The sequence below is a fragment of the Protopterus annectens genome, chromosome 17.part0 (assembly GCF_019279795.1).
Source record: "Protopterus annectens isolate FY-2018-M chromosome 17.part0, PAN1.0, whole genome shotgun sequence".
NCBI lineage: Eukaryota > Metazoa > Chordata > Ceratodontiformes > Protopteridae > Protopterus > Protopterus annectens.
The window spans coordinates 46641627-46662669 of NC_056751.1; the positions used below are offsets into that span (position 1 = coordinate 46641627).

The window sequence follows — 21043 nt, forward strand, 5'->3', positions numbered from 1 at the left end:
GTAAGGGGGTGCAGGAGGGGTTTGGCCTCCTGCAAAAACATAAAAGGGCATACAAACTTTCAAAACTGGAATTCTGGTATGTCAAATGTCGATCATCATGTTTCTGATGTTCAACATTTAGGGTAAATGTTGTTTTTGTTTTCAAGATTTTATTTCGGTCTTTTCATTAAAAAATTATTTTGCCTTCGACATTATGATAGTAAACATATATACATATATATATATATATATATATATATATATATATATATATATATATATATACACACACACACACACACACACACACACACACACACACACACACACACACACACACACACACACACACACACACCTGTACACATATAGTATAAGTGGTACATGCCTTCTTGGTCTGTGCTTATTCTGGTGGAATGTTTAGCCTGTCTCAATAAAGAGAATTAATGACACCACTTTGAATCATACCACATAATCTCTAAAGCACATTTCCACAGTAATAAAGCTGTAGCTTGAATGCAGTCATACACAAATCTGTCATATGTTTACAATAATATTTTTTTCACAGAAATATGATGAAGACTGTACAAAGGTTTTGATCATGATATGACTTGCCTTGCTATTAGTACGGGGTATTTTTAGCTGTGTTACCAAAATGTCTAGTTCCTAGTTGGAAGAATATCATTTTGTGAGTATAAACTCTGCAATGATAGAAACAGCAAAAATAATTATGTAGCTTTGAAAGGACAATGGAATCCACTTTCCTTTGTGGTGCTATACCTTAGTTTAAATATATACATTTTAGAGGTGCAGGGGGCTATGGGAATGAGGAGGTTTTGCCCTCCCTCCCAAAAAAATAAATAAAAGTGGAATTGGTTTCATAGTGACAAATCAGATTAACTGCACCCTTTTTGTCTTTTGGTGTTTTGTGGTCTTTGAAAGACCACATATCTATCAATTATACTGTATTTGAATGAAATAATGCCCATCTTCTGTGACGTATATGCTGTCAGCTTTATGTAATATCTCAGAGGTAGCTTAAAGGCATCCATAAATATATATACAAAAATAAGTATATATATTTCCATTTATAAAAGAAATAAACTGAAATATTACCAGTGGCCTGCTACCCCCATTCCTACCTGGAGATGAGTTTATGGATATCAGGAAACTGGTTTGTCAATAATTATTCTGCTATGCCTGTTTAAAAAGAATCAATTGGTGCTGCTGTTGAAAAAAATGTTGCTCCCCCTCACAGAAACATACCAACTTACCTATTGAATTGATACATAATTTGTCAATGCCACAAGTGTCTTAGTTTCATACAGAATCTGTGCAGTGTGAAATTCACACACTTTCAGCCCCAGTTTACAAGAGTGCAGAGCTTGCAACAAGTAAGCAGTTGCTGCTTGTTTAATTCATTGTTTATACAGTTTGAAGCTGAATCATGCAGAGCTACAGGCAAGTACAATTAATTCTCAGTAAAGGCATGATATGGCAAGGTGAACAGTTAATTTTGCTTTAATAATTTACTGGCCAGAAGTCCCATGTGTCCAGGATCCTACAACTTGTTATATAGTACATTTACAGAATTTTCTATGTACATACAGGCTACCAATTCAATCCACTCTTCAGTACCTGTTTTAAACAATAATTACCAACAATTTTTTGTGATGCAGTGTTCCAATCATTAAAATATAACACAAAGAGTCATAACACGTGGTGAGAACTTATCAAAGGTTTGCTAAAATTATATATACATCTCTTTATCTGTCATGTATAACACTCTTTTGGTTTACATTCATCGGTGAGAATTAAATCCCACCACTCATGGAATGTTTGTTATATAAGCAAACACATGCCACTTAACAGGAGCACAGGGATGATTTCCATGTTAGTTGTAATATTTTAGCATCTACCAGAAGACCGGTTCCTTCAATGGAAGCAAATGCATTACTTGTTTTAATTAAACAGAGACATCACATCCACAGCCAGCATTTGTTAAAGGTCTGTTTTAAGCACAAAGGCATATAGCCTTCTTCCTTCTTGGGAACATGCATGAGACTTAAACCTTCCACATGCTTTTTGATACTGCTTAGTTTAACTTAATTAAGGTACTGCATCAGATAGTGGGAAAACAGACTTTGCTTTATGAACTGATTAACCTTTTTGTCCAGGTTGCACATTAATAAAGCAACTGCTAATATTTTGGTATTGCAAAACACAAGTAGGTAGGTTTTTCAGAAATAGAAATAATTGGTGCTACAGGTGCAGAAACTGCTCACCTTGTCATATCAAAGTGAGGAACTGGCAGCCATTACTTTACAATTTATAAAAGACCTGTTTGGTGATCTTTTCTCATCATTATGCAGTAAGCATCATTGAAAGAAGACCAAAGCAAAGCAACTATGATTTATATAAGCATCTGAGCTTGGAACACTTTTAATTACATAATTTCTTTTGGAGAAGCAGGCTGAATATTCTTTGCTTTTTTGTTTCAGTTGTCTTATCTTCTGAAGAATGTGGGGTTTCGCAGGCAGGCGGCTAGTCACCTGCAACAACCAAGGGGTCCTGCAGAAGTTTCAAGGCTGCTGTCAGTATCTGATGCCAGGGTCTGGTCTGTTGACATGGAAGAGATGTCATTGACAGAGGAGGACTGAGGGAGACTTTCACTGCTGTTCACTGCTGCACCTGTGCTAAGAAAATTAACGGCAAAGTAATTAACTTTGAGCATTCACTGCACATACTAATAAGACATTGTTAAAAAACAACACTTTGTTTTAGATACAAGGTTAGTTATTAAGTCTGCCTTATTAAACAAGTTACAGTTTCTAGTAGTTAAAACTGAGGAAAGACAAAAACAAATATATATATATATATATATATATATATATATATAAAATGTTAATGACAATATTTTTATTGGAAATCAGTGTGAAGGGCAGAAAATTAGTGATCTTTCTTCTCTGATATTTACATCTGAACGTGGATATGAGCTGGTATGCTGAGATGGGAGCAAAATGAAAAAATTCTTACAATGATATTTAATTTCATTTATTTTATTTAGTTTTACTCCTAGGACAACTTTCAGCCACAACTACAGCTAGGTATCAGCAAGAGTAGTACAGCTCCTTGACAGTTAAACAAAAGTAATAATATAAAACTTAAATCAGATTCTGGTTAGACCATATATGAGAAATGATGGGGTACAAGATGGTGTACATATCAGAATTACAAAGTCATTTTCAATATAAATATGTGGAAATGCTTGGAGCACATCACATACAAAACTGTACAAACTGAGCACCTAGAAATAGTACAAAAATAAAATTTTATATATATATATATATATATATATATATATATATTCTCGGATGGGGTACCTTCTGTGTAGCTTCTGCATGTCCTCCCTGCATTCATGTGGCTTTCCTCTGGGTGCTCCGGTTTCCTCTCACCTTCCAAAGACATGCAGTAGGTGGATTAGACACTCTAAATTGGCCATAGGTGTGAGTGTGTGTCTGTGAGTGTGTGGTGTACCCTCTGATGAGGGTTGGGCATCGGGCTAGCAACCTGATCCCGTAAAACCCGTACTTGCTACGGAAACAATGAGTGTTGAAGGGGGCTCTTTGCCCGATGTGCTGAATGCATGGGAGCAAATCCAGGATCCAGGATATATATATATATATATATATATATATATATATATATATATATATATATTTATAGCTACAGATATATATATGGTTGAAGCATGCTTGACAAATTGAATTGACAGTTAATTGTGGTTCAGAAAGTTTGATGCTTGTTTTTTACAGCTATCAAAATAAAAATGATCCCATTTATGGGGTGCCACCTGTCCATGCCGATGATGTGTACGCAACCAATAACCATTCATGATCGACAGCCTTCCTGCCTTTCAGACTGTTTGTTAGCAAGAGTTACAACAGTAGTAAATATAAATTTACATCAAGCTGTGTTAGACAGAGAGGAAACATCAGATTGCTAATACCGAGTGATATGACTAATGCTTCTCTACTTACTTTTCTTCATAAATCATCTGTAAAAAGGAATCACAATTTTAGGCACAAGCAGTACAGGCTAATACAGTGACACAGAAGCAAAACTGATTTATCAGATGGTCACACGTTTTATTAACAGGCGTCTGATACATACTAAATAATACCATTATCTTAAAATTCAGTAGCAAAATTATCATATTAAGAAATGTAAGAAAGCATGTTTGACACTTCTAGGTAAACTGATGGCATATTACATAGTTATCAGGAATTTATTAGCAAATATGGTAAATATTGTAAATGTAAAGAATGAGGGAATGTATGTAGGAAATGTTTAATTTATGTATCCTGGGTAATAATAAAAATATAAAATGAATGTTGATGTCATAGATTGCTACAGGTGCCAATAACAAAAGTTAATTGTATGTATATGACATTATATAATGTTTTTGTATCAAAGTTTATCCTAATATGTTTGGCCATCTGGGGCTTTACATCCTTCTGTTCCTTTGTAAACTCACCCTCTTCTACTTGATTTATTTTACTCAAAAAAACTGTTAGCGTAAGAATAATGCAAAGCATGGAAGGTCCACCCTGCTCCATACAAAGCTGTGCACTGTACTCTGCATCCTGGCAACAGGAATATGAACATTTTAGCCTACTGGTGGTAATGTAGTTATCTCCCTGTGCTCAGCAATGAGTGCATTATATGCAGTTGGATGTGATCTCCAAAAAAGTGGGAAGGGTTTAGCACTGAAATGACACATTCACGGGGAGTTTGTCTTAGTCTGGACATAGGTACTACCCCTCCTGAAGGGGTCTATATTATATGCGCAAACGCTTAGGTTGTCAAATACGGCATGATCGACACCTAATAAGCGAACTGCGTATAGACCAAATGTTGGAAACCGCAAAATTCAAAATCCCAATTCAGCATAGTTGGACCTTCTGCGATGTAGCTCCGTAAGGTAAGTGTGCAATAGTTACAGACCTTAGGGTTAGTGCATAGAAAGTAATGTATGTAAGGGTTAGTGTAGGTTTAGAAGTAGGGTTTAGGTTAGTGTATGTATGTGGTTTATTTATTTTGTTTGGGTGGGTAGTATGTAGTGAGCGGTGTAGTGGGAAGTATGTTTTGTTTTCATTAGTGGGTGAAACGGTGTTGGCCAAGCAAAAGTATTCGGTGATGTGTTTTTTTTGCATTGTGAGGTTTCGATGACTTGTGCATTCGCTGAATAGGTGTCGATCATGTTGTATTCGATAACCTAAGTGTTCGCACATATAATATAGACCCTCCTGAAGTGCCTGGGGGCAGTGCTGAATATTCTGAGAGTTATTGTTGAGGTCAAATCCAAAAGCAAACCAGACACAGGCACTAAAAACCAAGAAAGATGGCCCTGTTCAAGGGCAGTGGGCAGCAGCCTGGCACACTGCCATAAAATGGAACCATTTCACACATATCTTGCTAGGCAAAGTTGAGAATATGGCAGCAATTTCAACTCCCCAGTTTGGAGGACTGAGATCCAGCTCAACAATCAAAAGGAATTAATAGGAGCTGAGTGAACTATGATCCCATTCAAACCACAATCCAAAAAGTGGGTTGGGAGAGCGTGGGAGGGAAATCTGTTGTAGGTTCAGTGAAAATGTCACCAAGGCTAGGCCTCAATCCTGAATTGGCACTGAAGTTCAAAAATGTGAATGATTTGTCTTAGACAGCTTAAGGACCACAGTTAACTTGCAATAAAGGAATGTCATGGCACCCCAAAGATTGACACGGAAACCTACCAGCACTTGTAGTCTGGAGTTAAATAGTGCCTGGCTTATGACACTACCCTGGATGACAAGCCTAGGTGACCCTGGTCTTCTGCAAAGAAGGGATAGCTAGCAGACAGAGTACAGAATCCCAACATAAGCAGGACAGCCTATTTGTAGAAGCTCTGAGAAACTACACAACTGAATGAGGCCATCCCTCTGGACTGCAACAAGGGGAGGAAAACACAGGGTACTCTCCTGCCCAGGTAGGAAAATCAACTCTTGGAACCCCGACATGGCAGTTACCCTCTTACAGGTTTATTTACTGAAGCCAAAACTCGTACATATTCTTGAGACCGAGGAACCTCAGGTGGTAACCCCTACTGAGTAAGGTCAGTGTCTAACCACTCGCTTACAGGGAATCTCACAAATAAACATGAAGCATAGGAAATCCCATACTACTGGCCTTGGTTACTGAGACCAAGAGCTGGACATGTTTTTGAGACTAAATAATCTCAGACGGCAACACTTGCTGATTAGGATCAGTGCATGACCAGAGGTTAGGGGGGAATACTAGAGAAAGGCCATGGAAGCCAGGTGCACAGTACCCCAAAATACCAACCCCCCCCCTCTATACCTCCACTAGGAATGAGAAACAGACTCAAAGACCCATAATGGCAAGAGGTACTTTTTGTGAAGAATCACATTTAGTAGCAGTCTTGGTTCAAGAGGAGTAGGAAGAGCAGCCCCTCCCTCAGGACATGCACCAGAATCACTATATGTTTTAAGCTTTGGTCTGCTCCAATAGCTCCACCAAGGAAGAAATCATGGAATAAACACAGTAAGAAAAGTATCCAGAAGAAAAGGGTAGGAAACAAACAAGTGTGATTATGATCCTCTTTCTTGCAAATCCATAATAAATGGCTCTCCTGGGAGAGTAGAAATGTAGGTTGTAAGCAAGCAGAACTTCATAAAAGATGGGGACTTGCTTGCTATTAAGGAAGACATCAAGCAAAGACTGCAACCACTGCCAAAACAAATCTCTCATGTCTAGCAGCCCACTCTCCAAAGTAGAGAAAAAAACAGCTGGAGGACAAAGTACCTCTGGAAGAAAATCCAAAATTGTAAAAAGCAAAAATCCAGAAGAACCACCATGGCTACAGTGGCAAAAGTTTAATAAAAAGAAGTTTGTGCTTTTGCGTTCTCTCACTGAATGCTTCTTCAGACAATAAAACATACTAACACACATTGCTTAAATACAGCATTAAACCCAATGACATAACTAATAAAAATATTTAAAGCCATAGAAAACAATAACAGTAATGATGTGCTTTGTATATTCATAAAATCACTACCAAAATATTAAAACATCATAAAAAACATCTAGGCAATAATACAAATGTTATATATTCCAAAAATGGTCAAACATAAGACAACATTTAATGTTGCAAAGGCCTAGCAGCTAAAAAGAGTTTCAAGGAAGTTTTATCATTAAGGCCATGGGTCCTATCTGTCTGTAGTTTAATAATCCATTTCATTTCAGTTTGTTTCGTCAGATTCCCTAATCTAAATTAATTGGCAAGGTGATGTCATTGGGTTTAATATTGTATTTAAGCAATGTGTGTTAGTATGTTTTATTGTCTGAAGAAGCATTCAGTAAGAGAATGCGAAAGCGCTAACTTCTTTTTATTAATTTTTTGCTACTGTAGCCGTGGTATTTCCTCTGGATTTTTGCTTTTTACACTCTCCAAAGTAGATGATCTCGACAATTTAATTCTGCACAAGCACATTGCAAATCCTGTCAACTTACCAAGACAGCAGCCAAGATTCAGAAATGCTACTGTCAATGGTAATCCCTTCTAACCTATGGCAGTAAATGTTTCTGATTCTTAGACAACCCTATCCCATGCTTACAATGAGAAGTGCAGCAACATGTTGCCCTGGCTTATAGCGAATGCTAATGAGGCATTCTAGGTACAAGCATATGATAATTAGCAATGTGCTCTCATCCCAGAAATGCCTACAGTAAGTAATTTACACAGCCAAATGATTCACAGAACTACTCATAGGTAAACAAATACTTATCAGGCTATTGATCCATGACGATTTTTAGAAACCAAGCCATACAGTCCCGCTAAGTTTTTAGTGCTTATATTTTAAGTATGAATAACCCAGAGATTTACATGCTGTCCGTATCCATAAGGAAGAGGGTGCTAAAGCAGGGATGAATTTGTGGTTACCCATTCATTTGTCCTGATTACGTTTGAGTAGTATAAGAGAAGTACTTTGCTTTATGTGGAGAAGAATATTCCAAAGAAACAGTATTCTCTATGATACATATCTATCCCTCCAACATGCTCTATTTATGTTGCAAAAGACATTTAAATCTCTTGAGCAGGTGTTTATGTCCCCATTGGACTTGGAAATGTGCAGTAGGTCTGACTGGATAGGATCTGTTGAGGCCTTGTACGGGAGGCAGAGACTGCCCTTCAGTAGCCTATTTGACACTGAGAAGATAGACAAGGATTTGAGATGTTCTGTCAAATTTTTATGATTTAGACCCTTGATTTTCTTAGCAAGAAAGTGTTGTGGGCATTCAAGTCGTATCAAATGTTTAGACAGAGACATTCCTAAGGGTGCAATATGATTGGTCTGACAAGTGTGGAATACAGATGAATGATTACAACCGTGGACCAAGTCACCATACCCTTAATAATAAGCTGTGCAATGAAAAAGCACTTTCTTCAATAGTGAATGCATCATGATCAAAGGGCAGTTCATTATCTAAGTAAGTTCTCAAGCCCCTAACTGATGGAACAATTTTCAAGGGTGTGTTGTCAATGTGATAGTTATAAGGGACATCTTACTTGCCAAAGGATACTATAATACATTTCATGGCATTCGTTTCAGCCATCTGTTTTGACACCAGATTGGTTTGGGAAGGCCCTCCTGAATGATCTTGATGCCTCTGTGGAGTTTTGATGGCACCAAGTTTACAGTCATCTGCCCACTTGCAAACTTGATCATCCATAAACCCTTAACAGTAGCTTTGACCTCAGAGAAGTAAATGCCAAAGGGGGTGGGGGTGGCCCGAGGACTGAACACTGAGGTACACCACTAGTAACAGGTCTTTTGCTGGAGGTAGAGCAGTCGGCACTTATTTCCATGGGGTCTATTTGTGAGACAGTTTGCTATCCATTGAATTACATAGGGCTTAATATCTTAGCTGTGATAAAGTATTTACAATACTCGACTGTATAATTGTGTCAAACGCCTTTGTGGGGTCTAGATTTGCAGTGTGTACTGCTTTGCCCTCATCCATTGCTTCAATAAGCTTTTAGAAGAAAGTCATCCAGGTTAAGTAAGCAGTATCTGCTCTTAACAAATCCAAATTGGCTTTGAAAAAGAATGTGTAGGTTACCTATGTCCTTATTTATTAATTCCATAATGATCCATTCCATAGCCTTAAAGATGAGACTGATCAGACTTTTGCATTTATAATTCCTTGGTTCTACTGCCTCTCCACCTTTGTGCATGGGGGCTGAAAATTGCTGTCCTCCATTCATCTGGCACAAAGCCTGTTTGGAGGCTGCCAATGATTAGTCTTTGCAGGGGGGTCTGACCTGTAAGCAGCATGGTATGCTATCTGACCCACAGAAGGAGTTCTTGGCTTTGGGTAGTGTCCTGAGGACTTTTCATGGGAGATTTGGGGGGGTGTACATGAAGGTGTAAGACTGGGGAATGTGGGAGGGGAGTGGGGGTGAAGTTAGAGCTAAATTTATCCCTAGTAGACTGGCTATGTCCTCTGAGTCCGAGTATGTGATACAACTTACTATTAGTTCTGCACATGTTGGGCATTGTTTCTAAGGTTTCTAACTTAGTTAAAGATGACTTTGTGGCTCTCTTTCACCTTGGTGGAAAAATTTACCTCACATCAGGCTTGGGCTGATTTGATCAGGGACCAGAGTTCCCTGATAAGTTTAGGAAGACCTTTTTTTGCATCTTGAGAGTTTCTTTTTATGTACAATTATTTATTTTTTCTTTTATTATAAAGACTGTTCATATTTGGTTTCCACCATTATTTTTGAATTTGGTGTTGTATCTACTTCAGAGGGATGCATCTATGCATCTATGTAGCCCCTCACAAGGGTTTAGAATAGTTCACTGCATAAATAATGTGGCTATTGAGTTGGAAGGGGATGTTGAATTTAGCTAGGATATCACTAGGTTTCAGTAGATTAGCCTTTGTATGATCTCTGAATACTGATTTATTGGAGGTTCTCTGGCTTCAGTCTTAAGGTCAATTTGACAGACTTGTGGTTCAGTCTGACAGTTGAGGAAGTCACAATTAGTAGGGAGCAGAGTTGTCCCATGTAGTTAAGGACCAAATCCAGTATTTAATCACCCTCGTGGGGTGTGGACTTACTGGTGTAGAGAGTTTGTATCAATGAAGGCCTGAAATCTCTGTGCATACATGTTGGAGGATGTATACATTTCCCAGTTAATGACGGGGTAGATGAAGTCTCCTAAGAGAATGATGTTTGGCTAAATGCATAGGGACACCATACTATTTAGGTAGGGGCTATATGCTGAGGTGGATATACAGATCATCCTATAAATAGCCGTAATATGATAATGGGTCTTGTTAATGGTAAGATGGATGTGGAGGAGTTCCAAATTGTATTCTTATCTGACAAGTCTAGAGGTAAAAGTGTTTTTAACAAATATGGACACACTGCCATCTTTAGTGCTATTGCTTCTTTGGTGGGCCTGAAAGTGTGGTAGACATTGACATCCTGCACTGATGGGGTGCTCTCACTGGTCTTAAATCAGGTCTCTGTAACAATGCATATATCAATGTTTTCCAGGATAGGGAGAGATTGTAAGGAGTACTTGTAGGGAGTGGATTTGTGTTTTATATTATTCAGATTCTGTTTTATGTCTGAAGCTTTTGCAGACTGACATTGCCTAAAAATGGCACTATGGGTGTGGACAAAGTTTTAGGCAATATATGAAAGTCTTGGGGAGGATAGATGCAGGCCATCAGTGGTGCAGCAGTTAAGATTATCTACCATCTCCTCCTAGGCTGATATATAAACTGATGAAGTCAATAATCATTTGTTTTAATTGCAACATCATTCCTGGCAATGGTAGCATGCTGTTCAAGGCTGGGTTCATACTGGCTTCAGACACATACTCTGAGATCTCCACCATGTCTTTCTTCATATAGTCCAGGGAGGTACGTCTCAGCTGTGCCATAGGTGTATTTGTGGTGCAAGGATCTGACTGCCTGTGTAATGTGGCAAACTTGCCACTTGATACACAACTGACTATGACCCTCTCCTTGCACATCCTAGTGAGTGGTGCATCACTGTGTCTCACAATGGCATTACCTATGACTAGGATGTTAAATTGTGTGGAGCTTTGCCTTATGGGCTTTTGAACTGAGGCATTGTGACTGCTTCATGTATGTTTAAAGTTCGGTACTTCACTTCATAAATCACCACTGCTAGTCACTTAACTCAGCCAAAAGTCTGCAGTTACCTATTATACTCAATGGGAGCAAGATCATATTAGTGTTAAGGGCTGGGAAGTTTAGCAAATAGGTAGTGTTGGAGGTGTGTGACTGTGTCTATGTGTGTGTGGCTGCATTTGTGCATGTACAGAGAGGTATAAGTGGTATAAAATGGACGTATATGTGTGTATTTGTGTGAGTGTATGTATGCCGAGCTGGTCTCAGTAGATGAGTTAGTTAAGGGATAAGTAGGGTAAGTGTGTATGTGTGTGTGTTTGCGTGAGTGTATGTATGGCGAGCTGGTCTCAGTAGATGGGTTAGTTAAGGGATAAGCAGGGTTGGTGTGTATGTGTGTGTTTGTGTGAGTGTATGTATGGCGAGCTGGACTCAGTAGGTGGGTTAGTTAAGGGATAAGTAGGGTAGGTGCATATGTGTGTGTTTGTGTGAGTGTATGTGTGCCGAGCTGGTCTCAGTAGGTGGGTTAGTTAAGGGATAAGTAGGGTAGGTGTGTATGTGTGTATTTGTGTGAGTGTATGTGTGCCGTGCTGGTCTCAGTAGGTGGGTTAGTTAAGGGATAAGTAGGGTAGGTGTGTATGTGTGTGTTTGTGCGAGTGTGCGAGTGTATATGTGCTGAGCTGGTCTCAGTAGGTGGGTTAAATAAGGGATAAGTAGCCTAGGAGTGTATGTGTGCCAAGCTGGTCTCAGTAGGTGGGTTAGTTAAGGGATAAGTAGGGTAGGTGTGTATGTGTGTGTTTATCTGAGTGTATGTATACCGAGCTGGTCTCAGTAGGTGGGTTAGTTAAGGGATAAGTAGGGTAGGTGCATATGTGTGCATTTGTGTGAGTTTATGTGTGCCGAGCTGGTCCCAGTAGGTGGGTTACTTAAGGGATAAGTAGGATAGGTGTGCATCTGTGCGTTTGTGCGAATGTATGTGTGCCGAGCTAGTCTCAGTAGGTAGGTTAGTTAAGGGATAAGTAGGTGTGTATGTGTGTGTTTATGGGTGACTGAGCGAATGTGCTGTAAGTGCGAACAGGTGGGGGGTGTTTCATGTACAATGAGTGTAAGTGTGTGTGATAATTTCTGTGTGTGTGTGTGTGTGTGTGTGTGTGTGTGTGTGTGTGTGTGTGTGTGTGTGTGTGTCTGTGTGTGTGTGTGTGTGTGTGTGTGTGTGTGTGTGTGTGTGTGTGTGTGTGTGTGTGTGTGTGTGTGTGTGTGTGTGTGTGTGTGTGTGTGTGTGTGTGTGTGTGTGTGAGGGGGTGGCTGCATACCTAAACTCCACTTGACTAGCAAGCAAATCCTGCAATACTGTGGGGGACACTAGACAACTTGTACTTTTATATACAATCCTAAGTCACTTCAAAGCTTAATAGAACAACAGGTTTTTCAGCATAGAAGAGGTATGGAAGGGGACACTAGACAACAGGCATACTCTTGAATAATACCCTAATCCACTTACAAAACTTATAGAATTGAGGGTTTTGAAGAACAAATTACAATATGAATCCTAAGTAGCATGAAACTCTATGTCTGGAATTACTGACCGACTGTAAAGGTCAGTAACATATGTGAGCTGTATTTAAGACTTTAAGAGAAAGCTGGGGGGGTGGTGATAAACTACATTAGGGATCTTTTTAAATATTACTCATCCAATAAACCTTTTATAAAGCAACAGGTCTAGCATCATGATAAATTTTCTAAGCAGTATGAAAAATGAAACTCTGGCATTACTGACTGATTGTAATTATTTGTGATTTATGAGGGACAAGAAAAAAGAAGAGGTAACCGCCAAGGGACATTTTGTTGACTTAGGGACAGGTACGAGGTATGGTGGCATGTCCATGTGTGTGTGTGTGTGTGTGTGTGTGAGCATTTGAATGTGTGCATGTGTTTGGCACAGCGAATGAGGGAAATGCCTGTGCCAGTGTGATACACGGGGTGCCAGCAATGATTACTACAAGGGCAGTAGAAAAGGATCTGTGAGCACCTGTGGTAACCACCAAGCAATTCAGAGGCATGCAAATTAGCTGATAATGAGGTTTTTCATCATTGAAGTTAATGTGTCTCTGAATTGCTTGCTTCTGTCATCATGCTAAAGGGACTTTTTAGCTGCATCCTTACTTCTTACAGCTGAGTCTGTTTCTGAATTCTGACCAGTGCTGACTGAATCCAACATACAGTGGGTCACATTGGAGTTCACCTGAGTAACAACTGACAAGGTCAAAAGGAGATCCTCACTGACCCCAAATATAGTGAGGGGTGTGAGTGCTCCCAGGACTGACTCTAGAAGGATAAATTGGAACCTGGACAGATGAGGCACATAGCTCTGGACTCTAAGCTGTAATGTGGTAGACAAATATGCCTGTGCTTACTTTATCTACCACGAGTGAGCTAGCTCAAGGGTCCATTTCTGCCATGATCTGGACAGTGAGGAAAAATAACACATAGTTACATAATTCAAAATACAGATTAGCTGCACTGAAATCAACCACTTGGAATACACATACTTTACAGTATAATAAATTATGCCAACAAGTCAAGAAAATTGTGCTACAGAAGCAGGTAATTTATGCAGTATAGCAAATATATGTTTAAGAATTTTCTGCTGCTATAGCAAAATAACACTCTGTATGAATAACGATGTGAAATCAAAGCAGTATACCAGTAATGTATACACAGTATGTACTTTCTATAGTCTTACTACTGAAAGAAAAAATCAATGTAGACTTTATGAGGTCTGGAACTTTGGAATAACAATTTGAGTAAGGGCTGTTATATTACTTTGTTCTGGGTCTGTAAAACAAGTACATTTGTATTTGAGGTGAGGTCTGTTCTGTCAGTCCTGTTCCAGTCACAAACCACCATATCTACCATCCAGGAAAAAAGCATACTGATGTCTCTGGGATTGTTGGAAGCCCACCAAGAGCTCAGAAATGTTAGCTTTGTGGGTAATTAGACAAAGTGTCACTCCAGCCTGTCAGTGGCTGATTTAAGGCATCAGCCATCATGATGGTAACAGTAGCAGAGTGAGGGTATTGTCAAACTTCCAAGGCAACATGTCCAAAAAGGGCTGACTGGGGAGCCAACAGTTCTGCTCCCCAGTTACTACTCAGATAAGGACCAAGTATAAGCTCATACATCCCGGGACTCTGTAAAAAAGAGACCATCCCAAGAAAATGAAGTTAAGGTGTGAGGGACTTTGTGCATTTCATAAATGAAGGCTTTTCATTCGACTCCTAATGGACACTGGTGGAAATGATTCCCTACATCTGCTGGCAGCTCTAACTAGAACAAGTGTCATGCAATGGCCTATATAAGCACAGGTATGCAAGTGTCAGTGTGTGCAAATGATCACTGCAGAGTACAGGAGAGGCAGAGACCTGTTCATAAACATACAAGGAGAGTTGTGAACTGGACTGGACACTGGAACAAAATCAAAGTCACCAAGACTGCAATCCCACACTGTCACTCCGGTTTACACCCAAAAGTCACACAAGTGTCTGATCTCTCACTCCTTAGGCTGCAAATAAATCCTGGTGTGAGTTCATTCATGCAATCCTCCTCAACCATGACCAACCAATCTAACTAGACCTGGGAGTGGGTCCTAGAAGATGAAACTCCAATGTGTGATCAAGTGATTCAAGAGGCAACTGTCTGTGATTGGCCGGACATTCTCAGCAGTAGACTATTCATTTGGGAAAAGAAGCAGTACTATCATCCCAAATAACATCTCTTAGACCTCCATATCCTCCCCAGAAAAACAGAGCCACAGTGGGATCAAACCCCTGCTAAATGAGGGTGATTCCTGCTCCTGCAAAGCCAGGCGGCCATAGAAAACATGGACCTAGGTGTAGAAACTCCATCTCAATCGACAGGGTGTTAAGGAGGATGCTTCCATCCATTTTCACAAGAAGTCTCCTTCTACCCTGCTCGGAAACAGGATACATTTCCAGCAAGGAATGGTAACAATGGGGCATGCAAACAAAGTAATTTTAGTAGCGTGGATCAAGGATTGAACTGTATGAGCATCACAATGAAGAAGAAGCAAGGGATGAGCTCATTTATGTAGTCACTGCATTGTCAAGGTGCAGGTCTGTCTTTGCAAGCGGCAACTTCCAGAACACAGTTACTGACTGCTGATTGGTGGAGAAAATCAACTGATGCAGCATGCTTGTCAAGCAGAGTCTTCATTGTTAAATCTGTTTTATATTTAGCAGTTATTAGCATAGAGTGCAGTTGTTTAAGTAAACTTACCATAAGATTAACTGTTTGCATCATCTCTGCTGCAGTACCAATAGCGATATGAGTTATATCCTGCATAGGATATAACAGCCAGCCAGCTTCCAAAGCTTAAGGATACTTCCCACATGCCCACACCACTGACAGCTTGAGCAGAGTTGTAGAAAATCAGTGGTCAGGACACCAAGCCCTTCAAATGTTTTATGGCAACAGTAAAAGAGAGGCTAGAGTCCTGGAAAAAGACAATGCTAGGTAAACAAAATTCAATATCCACACTTTGGCAACAACAAAATAAATAAAAAAAAATGTGCCAAGAAATGAAGGGGCTGGAGGGAAAGAACAGCTGTTGCAGCAGTGATCATATGAACATCTAATGCTATAGTAAGTTTACTTACACATCTGTACTATGTTCATCATTTGGTCACTGCTGCAGTAGCTGTAGCAATATGGGTAGATTACCATAGCTTATATGAACTGAGAGGAAGTAGATTTAGGATCCAGGAGCCCTGCAGAATGGTCCTAGTAAAGCTTACTCAAGACCTGGAAAAGGAATGTAGTTTGTACATTACTGAAGTGTGTACAGTGGACCAAATTACTGCCTCCAGAATACAAGTCCACCCCTTTCCAAAAATACACTGACAAAGGCAAGGCCCAATAGAATCTGCCTTGACCCTACCTGGAATTGACTTTTTATGGTGGGTATAACAAAAGGAGATAGCATGGGACAATTATTTGGAAATAGTTTGCTATGACACAGGTTGTCCCCTTTTTTAATTAATAATTGATCAGAGTTTCTGAAGGTTTACCTCTATCGAGATAAAAATCAGAGCTGTATGTGGACATCCAGAGAATAAAGAATCCTTTTTTCCCTCAAATTTACATGCTGGAAAGAAGACATTGAAATGGATTGCTTGGTTTAAAGTAAATTTGGATACCACTTTAGGCATAAATAAAGGATTGATTCTCAGGGTAATCCTATCTTTGTGGAACATGAGGAAAGGGTAACCCACTATGAAAGCTTGCAATTCAGACACTCTGCTTGCAGAAGTCAGAGCAAAATAAATAAATAAAAATAAACTGTTTTCCTTGTTTTGAACCTCAAATCAACCTGATGAGCTGTTTCAAACTGAACAAGAGTTCACTTTTCTAAAACAAAGTTAAGATCCTAAGGGGGAGCCACCTATTTTCTACATGGAAGTAAATGCAGAGGTAACCATTTGAAATGTCAGGATCCCCTACAGAGAGTCCTGAAACACAGAGACTTAATAGTCAAAAGATTAGACTTACATATACTAAGTCTGAGATGCCATTTCTCAAAATATTCCCTTTTCTCCAAACTATGGCGATCTCGGAGATGGTACATAGATAAGTTTGGGGAGTATGGGGTGCAGGGGGACTTGTTCCTCTGCAAAAATAAGTTTTAAGGAGAAGAGGGATTTTTAAGATTTAGTATTTTGTATTTTCTTTTTTTCAGCTTACCAGAACTCAGTATTTTAAGTGCTGACATTTCAATAGGGAGCAGAATGCAGAACGCCTTGAAAGGGGGGGGGGGGGTTGAGGGCCGGTTTACCTTCAAAATGTTGAAAGCACACAGTCGAATGTGCACATTGTCAAAACAGTTCCATGAAATCCGTACTGCCGAAATTTCAGAAAGCCAAAAAAAAAAAAGCGAACGTCAACATTTCCGACGGCTCCATACAAAAAACAAGTGCTAACATAGGTCAAAGAGGGGGCGAGATTTTGCAGTTCAGAATATCGGTGTTTGGGGTTTTGAGAAGTAGCAGTTTGGAGTTTGCTGAAGTGGTTTTGACAATGTGATTGTCAACATTTTGAAGGTAAACCTTGGGAGACTATAGGAAGACATGCTGATATGACCACTAAATGAATCCTGATAGACAATTAAGAAAGGCCAGAGGACAATAACTCACACAAATATCACACAAGAGAAATTCTAACTTAAATGGAACTTTGTTCTTATTACAACATTAAGTAGAAAATATTTTCCATTTGATAATACATGAACCATTGAGGCTTGCTTGGAGTGGAAGCACTTCCTGGTTACATATTTAAACACAAAGAAATCTAGCTTTTAAGTATTTCAACACCTGAAAAGTAAGAACTGTATTATTTGATTACTCTCTGGCTTGTTGTAAGTAAATTATTTTAAGTAAATGGTTTTGTTTCTTTAGCTAAATCATCTCTGTTAAAAACTAGATAGTAAACCCAGTGGCGACTGGTGACTTCAAATTAAAGGAGGGCTGCAGGAGACAGCTGAATGGGTGGGGCCAATGGGAAGGGGTGTGGCCAACTAGAAAGGAGGTGGAACTATGCTCAAAACCACAACAACTGGAACTTAAATTAAATACACTGCCCTGGGTGCCAAACAGTCATTACGAGAGTCCAGTCAAGACAAAATGAAGCATAGAAGAAAAAATATTTCAATGTATTTGCTACATGACAACTTACTTAATATCCAGATGGAACCAGGTTGTGAGGCATGAAAAAATAAATTACTTTTTAAATACATTACTGGAATGCCAGTCAAAATCAAGTATAAAAAAACAAGCAGCACTCAACTCAAACCACTACTCCTTGCACTGCAGTTCTAATTATAATTTATATTCAGCTTTATAAAATTACCAAGTAACTTGCTGAAAGTAGCAATCTCTGTGATACCCCCACTTGTAAAAATGTTTCTTATCCAAAAAAGACCTGCTGCCTGACACAACTATCTACTTGTTTCATGGGGAAGACATGATCAAAGTAAAAAATGAACAGCAAACAAGAAACAAGCTCAAGATAAATTGCTTAAAGGATTCCTGCACAAGTTATGGACCACACATGATAGACTGGCATTCTGTTTAGTTTACAGGTAAGCCTGCAAAGAGGACTGCAAGTCTCAAACAAAAGATGACTGCAAGTCTCCAACAAATGTAATGAGCTTCTGAAAATACTGTAATCCTGTCCTTTTATTACAAATACTGTCATATGCATTTCAATACCCAAGGTTTATACATTATCTAGTTATGTAAATATTCTCGGCATGGCAACAACGAAAAGGCTTTCAATTCTGGTAATTCTTTAACAGTATGCTTATTAAAGCTTACTTGCATCTTACAATCTCCGACAAGCTTACCTGATGGTCATTAAATCATTGCTACTTAAACAGAGCAACAGGGCACTGTGACAGCATGCATTTCCTGAATAATAAGAAGCATAAATCAACAGTATAAAAATATGACAGAAAACCAGAACATTCTGCAAAATCAAGGACAGATGAAAAGCCACGGTCGTACTTGTGGTCTACCTTGGATGGGGGAATACTCTGCACACTTACACTGCATAACTGCTCCTTGCCTTCCTTGGACACATCCAGAGCCACTACAATGGGGAGTGGGGTGCAACAAGTATGTCAAAATTTGAAATGTCTCTGGCTGACAGTGATGGCTCTGACACTCATACCTCTCAACTTCAGAGCAAGAAATCTGGACAAAGCCATACATAGAACACACACACACACACACACACACACACACACACACACACACACACACACACACACACACACTCGCACGCGCGTGACCACCATTAATTACAATCACTTGCATCACTGTACATTCCACAGATTTGACTGATCAAATGAACCTATGAACTTAAATGAATAAATAAATATATAAACTGTCTGACATACAGGAATGTATCTTTATTTTATTTATTTTATTTGCATTTGTTTACCGGGATGGTCCACTAGGCGTGACCACCATCAATTAGAATTACTTGCATCACTGTACATTCCACAAATTTGATTGATCAAATCAGCCTATGAACCTAAATGAATAAATAAATATATAAATTAACTGATATACAGGAATGTATCTTTATTTATACAAACAACAACAAATCTATCAACTACAACAAGAGCTGATAATTAAATAAGTTTTTAACAAAGTAAAATTAGGCAATACAGTTATAAATAAGACTCTCTACTGATTTGACTAGTACAAGTAATAGCAGCAAAGGATTACTAATCAGGAGATAGAAAGGATTAAAGAGGTAGGTAGGATGGAAAAGGAGTGAAGTGGAGGTGGTAGTGGGAGAAAAAAGTGAAGTTATGGAGTGTAAGGAACTAGCACAGGAGCATAGCCACTGTGAGGACAGATGTTGTTTTAAGGATTTTTTGAAGAGAGATCTTCTCAACTCACTGCTGTCAGCATACAATGCGCAGCCTACATCAACCCCCATCCCTTTACCTCCACTTGCCTTGCAACCTCTTATCAGAAAAATGAAGGAGAAAAAAAAAATTAGTAACAAAGAACCAAAATCAGGGACATAAGTTATCCTTATATACTTAGACATTGTTAGAATTATAAACTTAGAATTAACATGCATCTGTGGTGGTGCAGTGGTAGCATTGTTGCCTCACAGCAAAAGGTTCTCCCATTCGATTCTCAGCTGGAGTGTGGGGAGTGCCTTCTGTGTGGAGTCTGCATGTCCTCCCTGCGGTTGGATGGGCGCTCGAAAGACATGCATAAATGGGCATGCCTTCGTTGAAGGTTGGACGTCGAGCTGGCACCTTGACGTTTGTGAAAATCTACTGCCAATCATTAGCGGACTGGAGTTCCGCTGTGGTGACCCCTAACCGGGAAAAGCCGAAAGACCAACAACAACATAGACTTAGAATTAGCATACTTTTTCCTAAAGGCTATCAAGTATGAAGCTCAAATGAATGCCATTAGTTAGTGACAGCAATGTCACACATTTGCCAAAAGAAAAAACAAAAACTTTGACATCAGGCAAATTGGAGGCATTCTTTAAAAAATGAGACAGTTCAAAACATCTGTGCCCCCACATAAATACATACATACCTACATGTTTACATAAACAAACACAAACCATCACTCCCTTACAATGTTTACCTTCCAATATACAAAATAACTGGCACCTGAAGGATTAGCTGTGAAAAAAGAAGAAAAAAAAAAACTTGCTCCCATGCTGGTTTTTCTGCATAATCCATTAATTCTTTCACTTTCATTCTTGGGCTGCCTCAGTTTGAGGTAATTACCTGAGGCAGCATTAACCTACAGAAGTGGCTCCTCACTGTTTCATTGAGCAGCCCAATGAGAAGCAGTTTTGTGAAATTTCTGCCTTCTGCAAAAGGAAGGATGTACTATAATAAGGGGCGATTGCATAAGCGAAGTTCTGTTATTGGTATTGCTTAAATGCAATAATATATAAAAGAAAAAAAGTAAAAAAAAATGCATTTTCTAAAGTAGGGCTACACCCAGCAACCAGTACCATGAGGCACCCCTAGTTACAATACTTCCAGACTTTCAGTAATTCTCCTTCCACCATACTTCTCAACTTCAAAGTACAAGAAACCTGGACAAAGCCTAAAATAATGAGGGTATAAAGCCCCGAAAATCAGGCCAGATTTTAAATATTGCTCTTGCAAACTTAGAAAACTGCTAGAATAACAGGATTTGTGTTAGCATGCATTTTCTATAGGCTATTAAGTCTGAAACTCAAATATAGGCATTATTCACTGACT

At 39.1% G+C, this 21043-nt stretch overlaps 1 protein-coding gene across 6 annotated transcripts in view; it reads right to left on the minus strand.

Annotated features, from left to right (window-relative positions):
* Nucleotides 1-1374: 1374 nt before the first annotated feature.
* Nucleotides 1375-21043, minus strand: part of MAPK10 (mitogen-activated protein kinase 10) — a 2349270-nt gene continuing 2329601 nt past the window's right edge. For 3 of the 6 annotated variants that reach the window (XM_044059145.1, XM_044059143.1, XM_044059144.1), the window contains one exon: nt 1375-2670. In XM_044059145.1, coding sequence (XP_043915080.1) covers nt 2528-2670 — 143 coding nt within the window. In that variant the 3' untranslated portion in view covers nt 1375-2527. Of the gene's footprint in view, nt 2676-4019; nt 4037-21043 lie in introns of all 6 variants that reach the window. The other 3 variants (XM_044059148.1, XM_044059147.1, XM_044059146.1) reach the window with 3 other exon arrangements.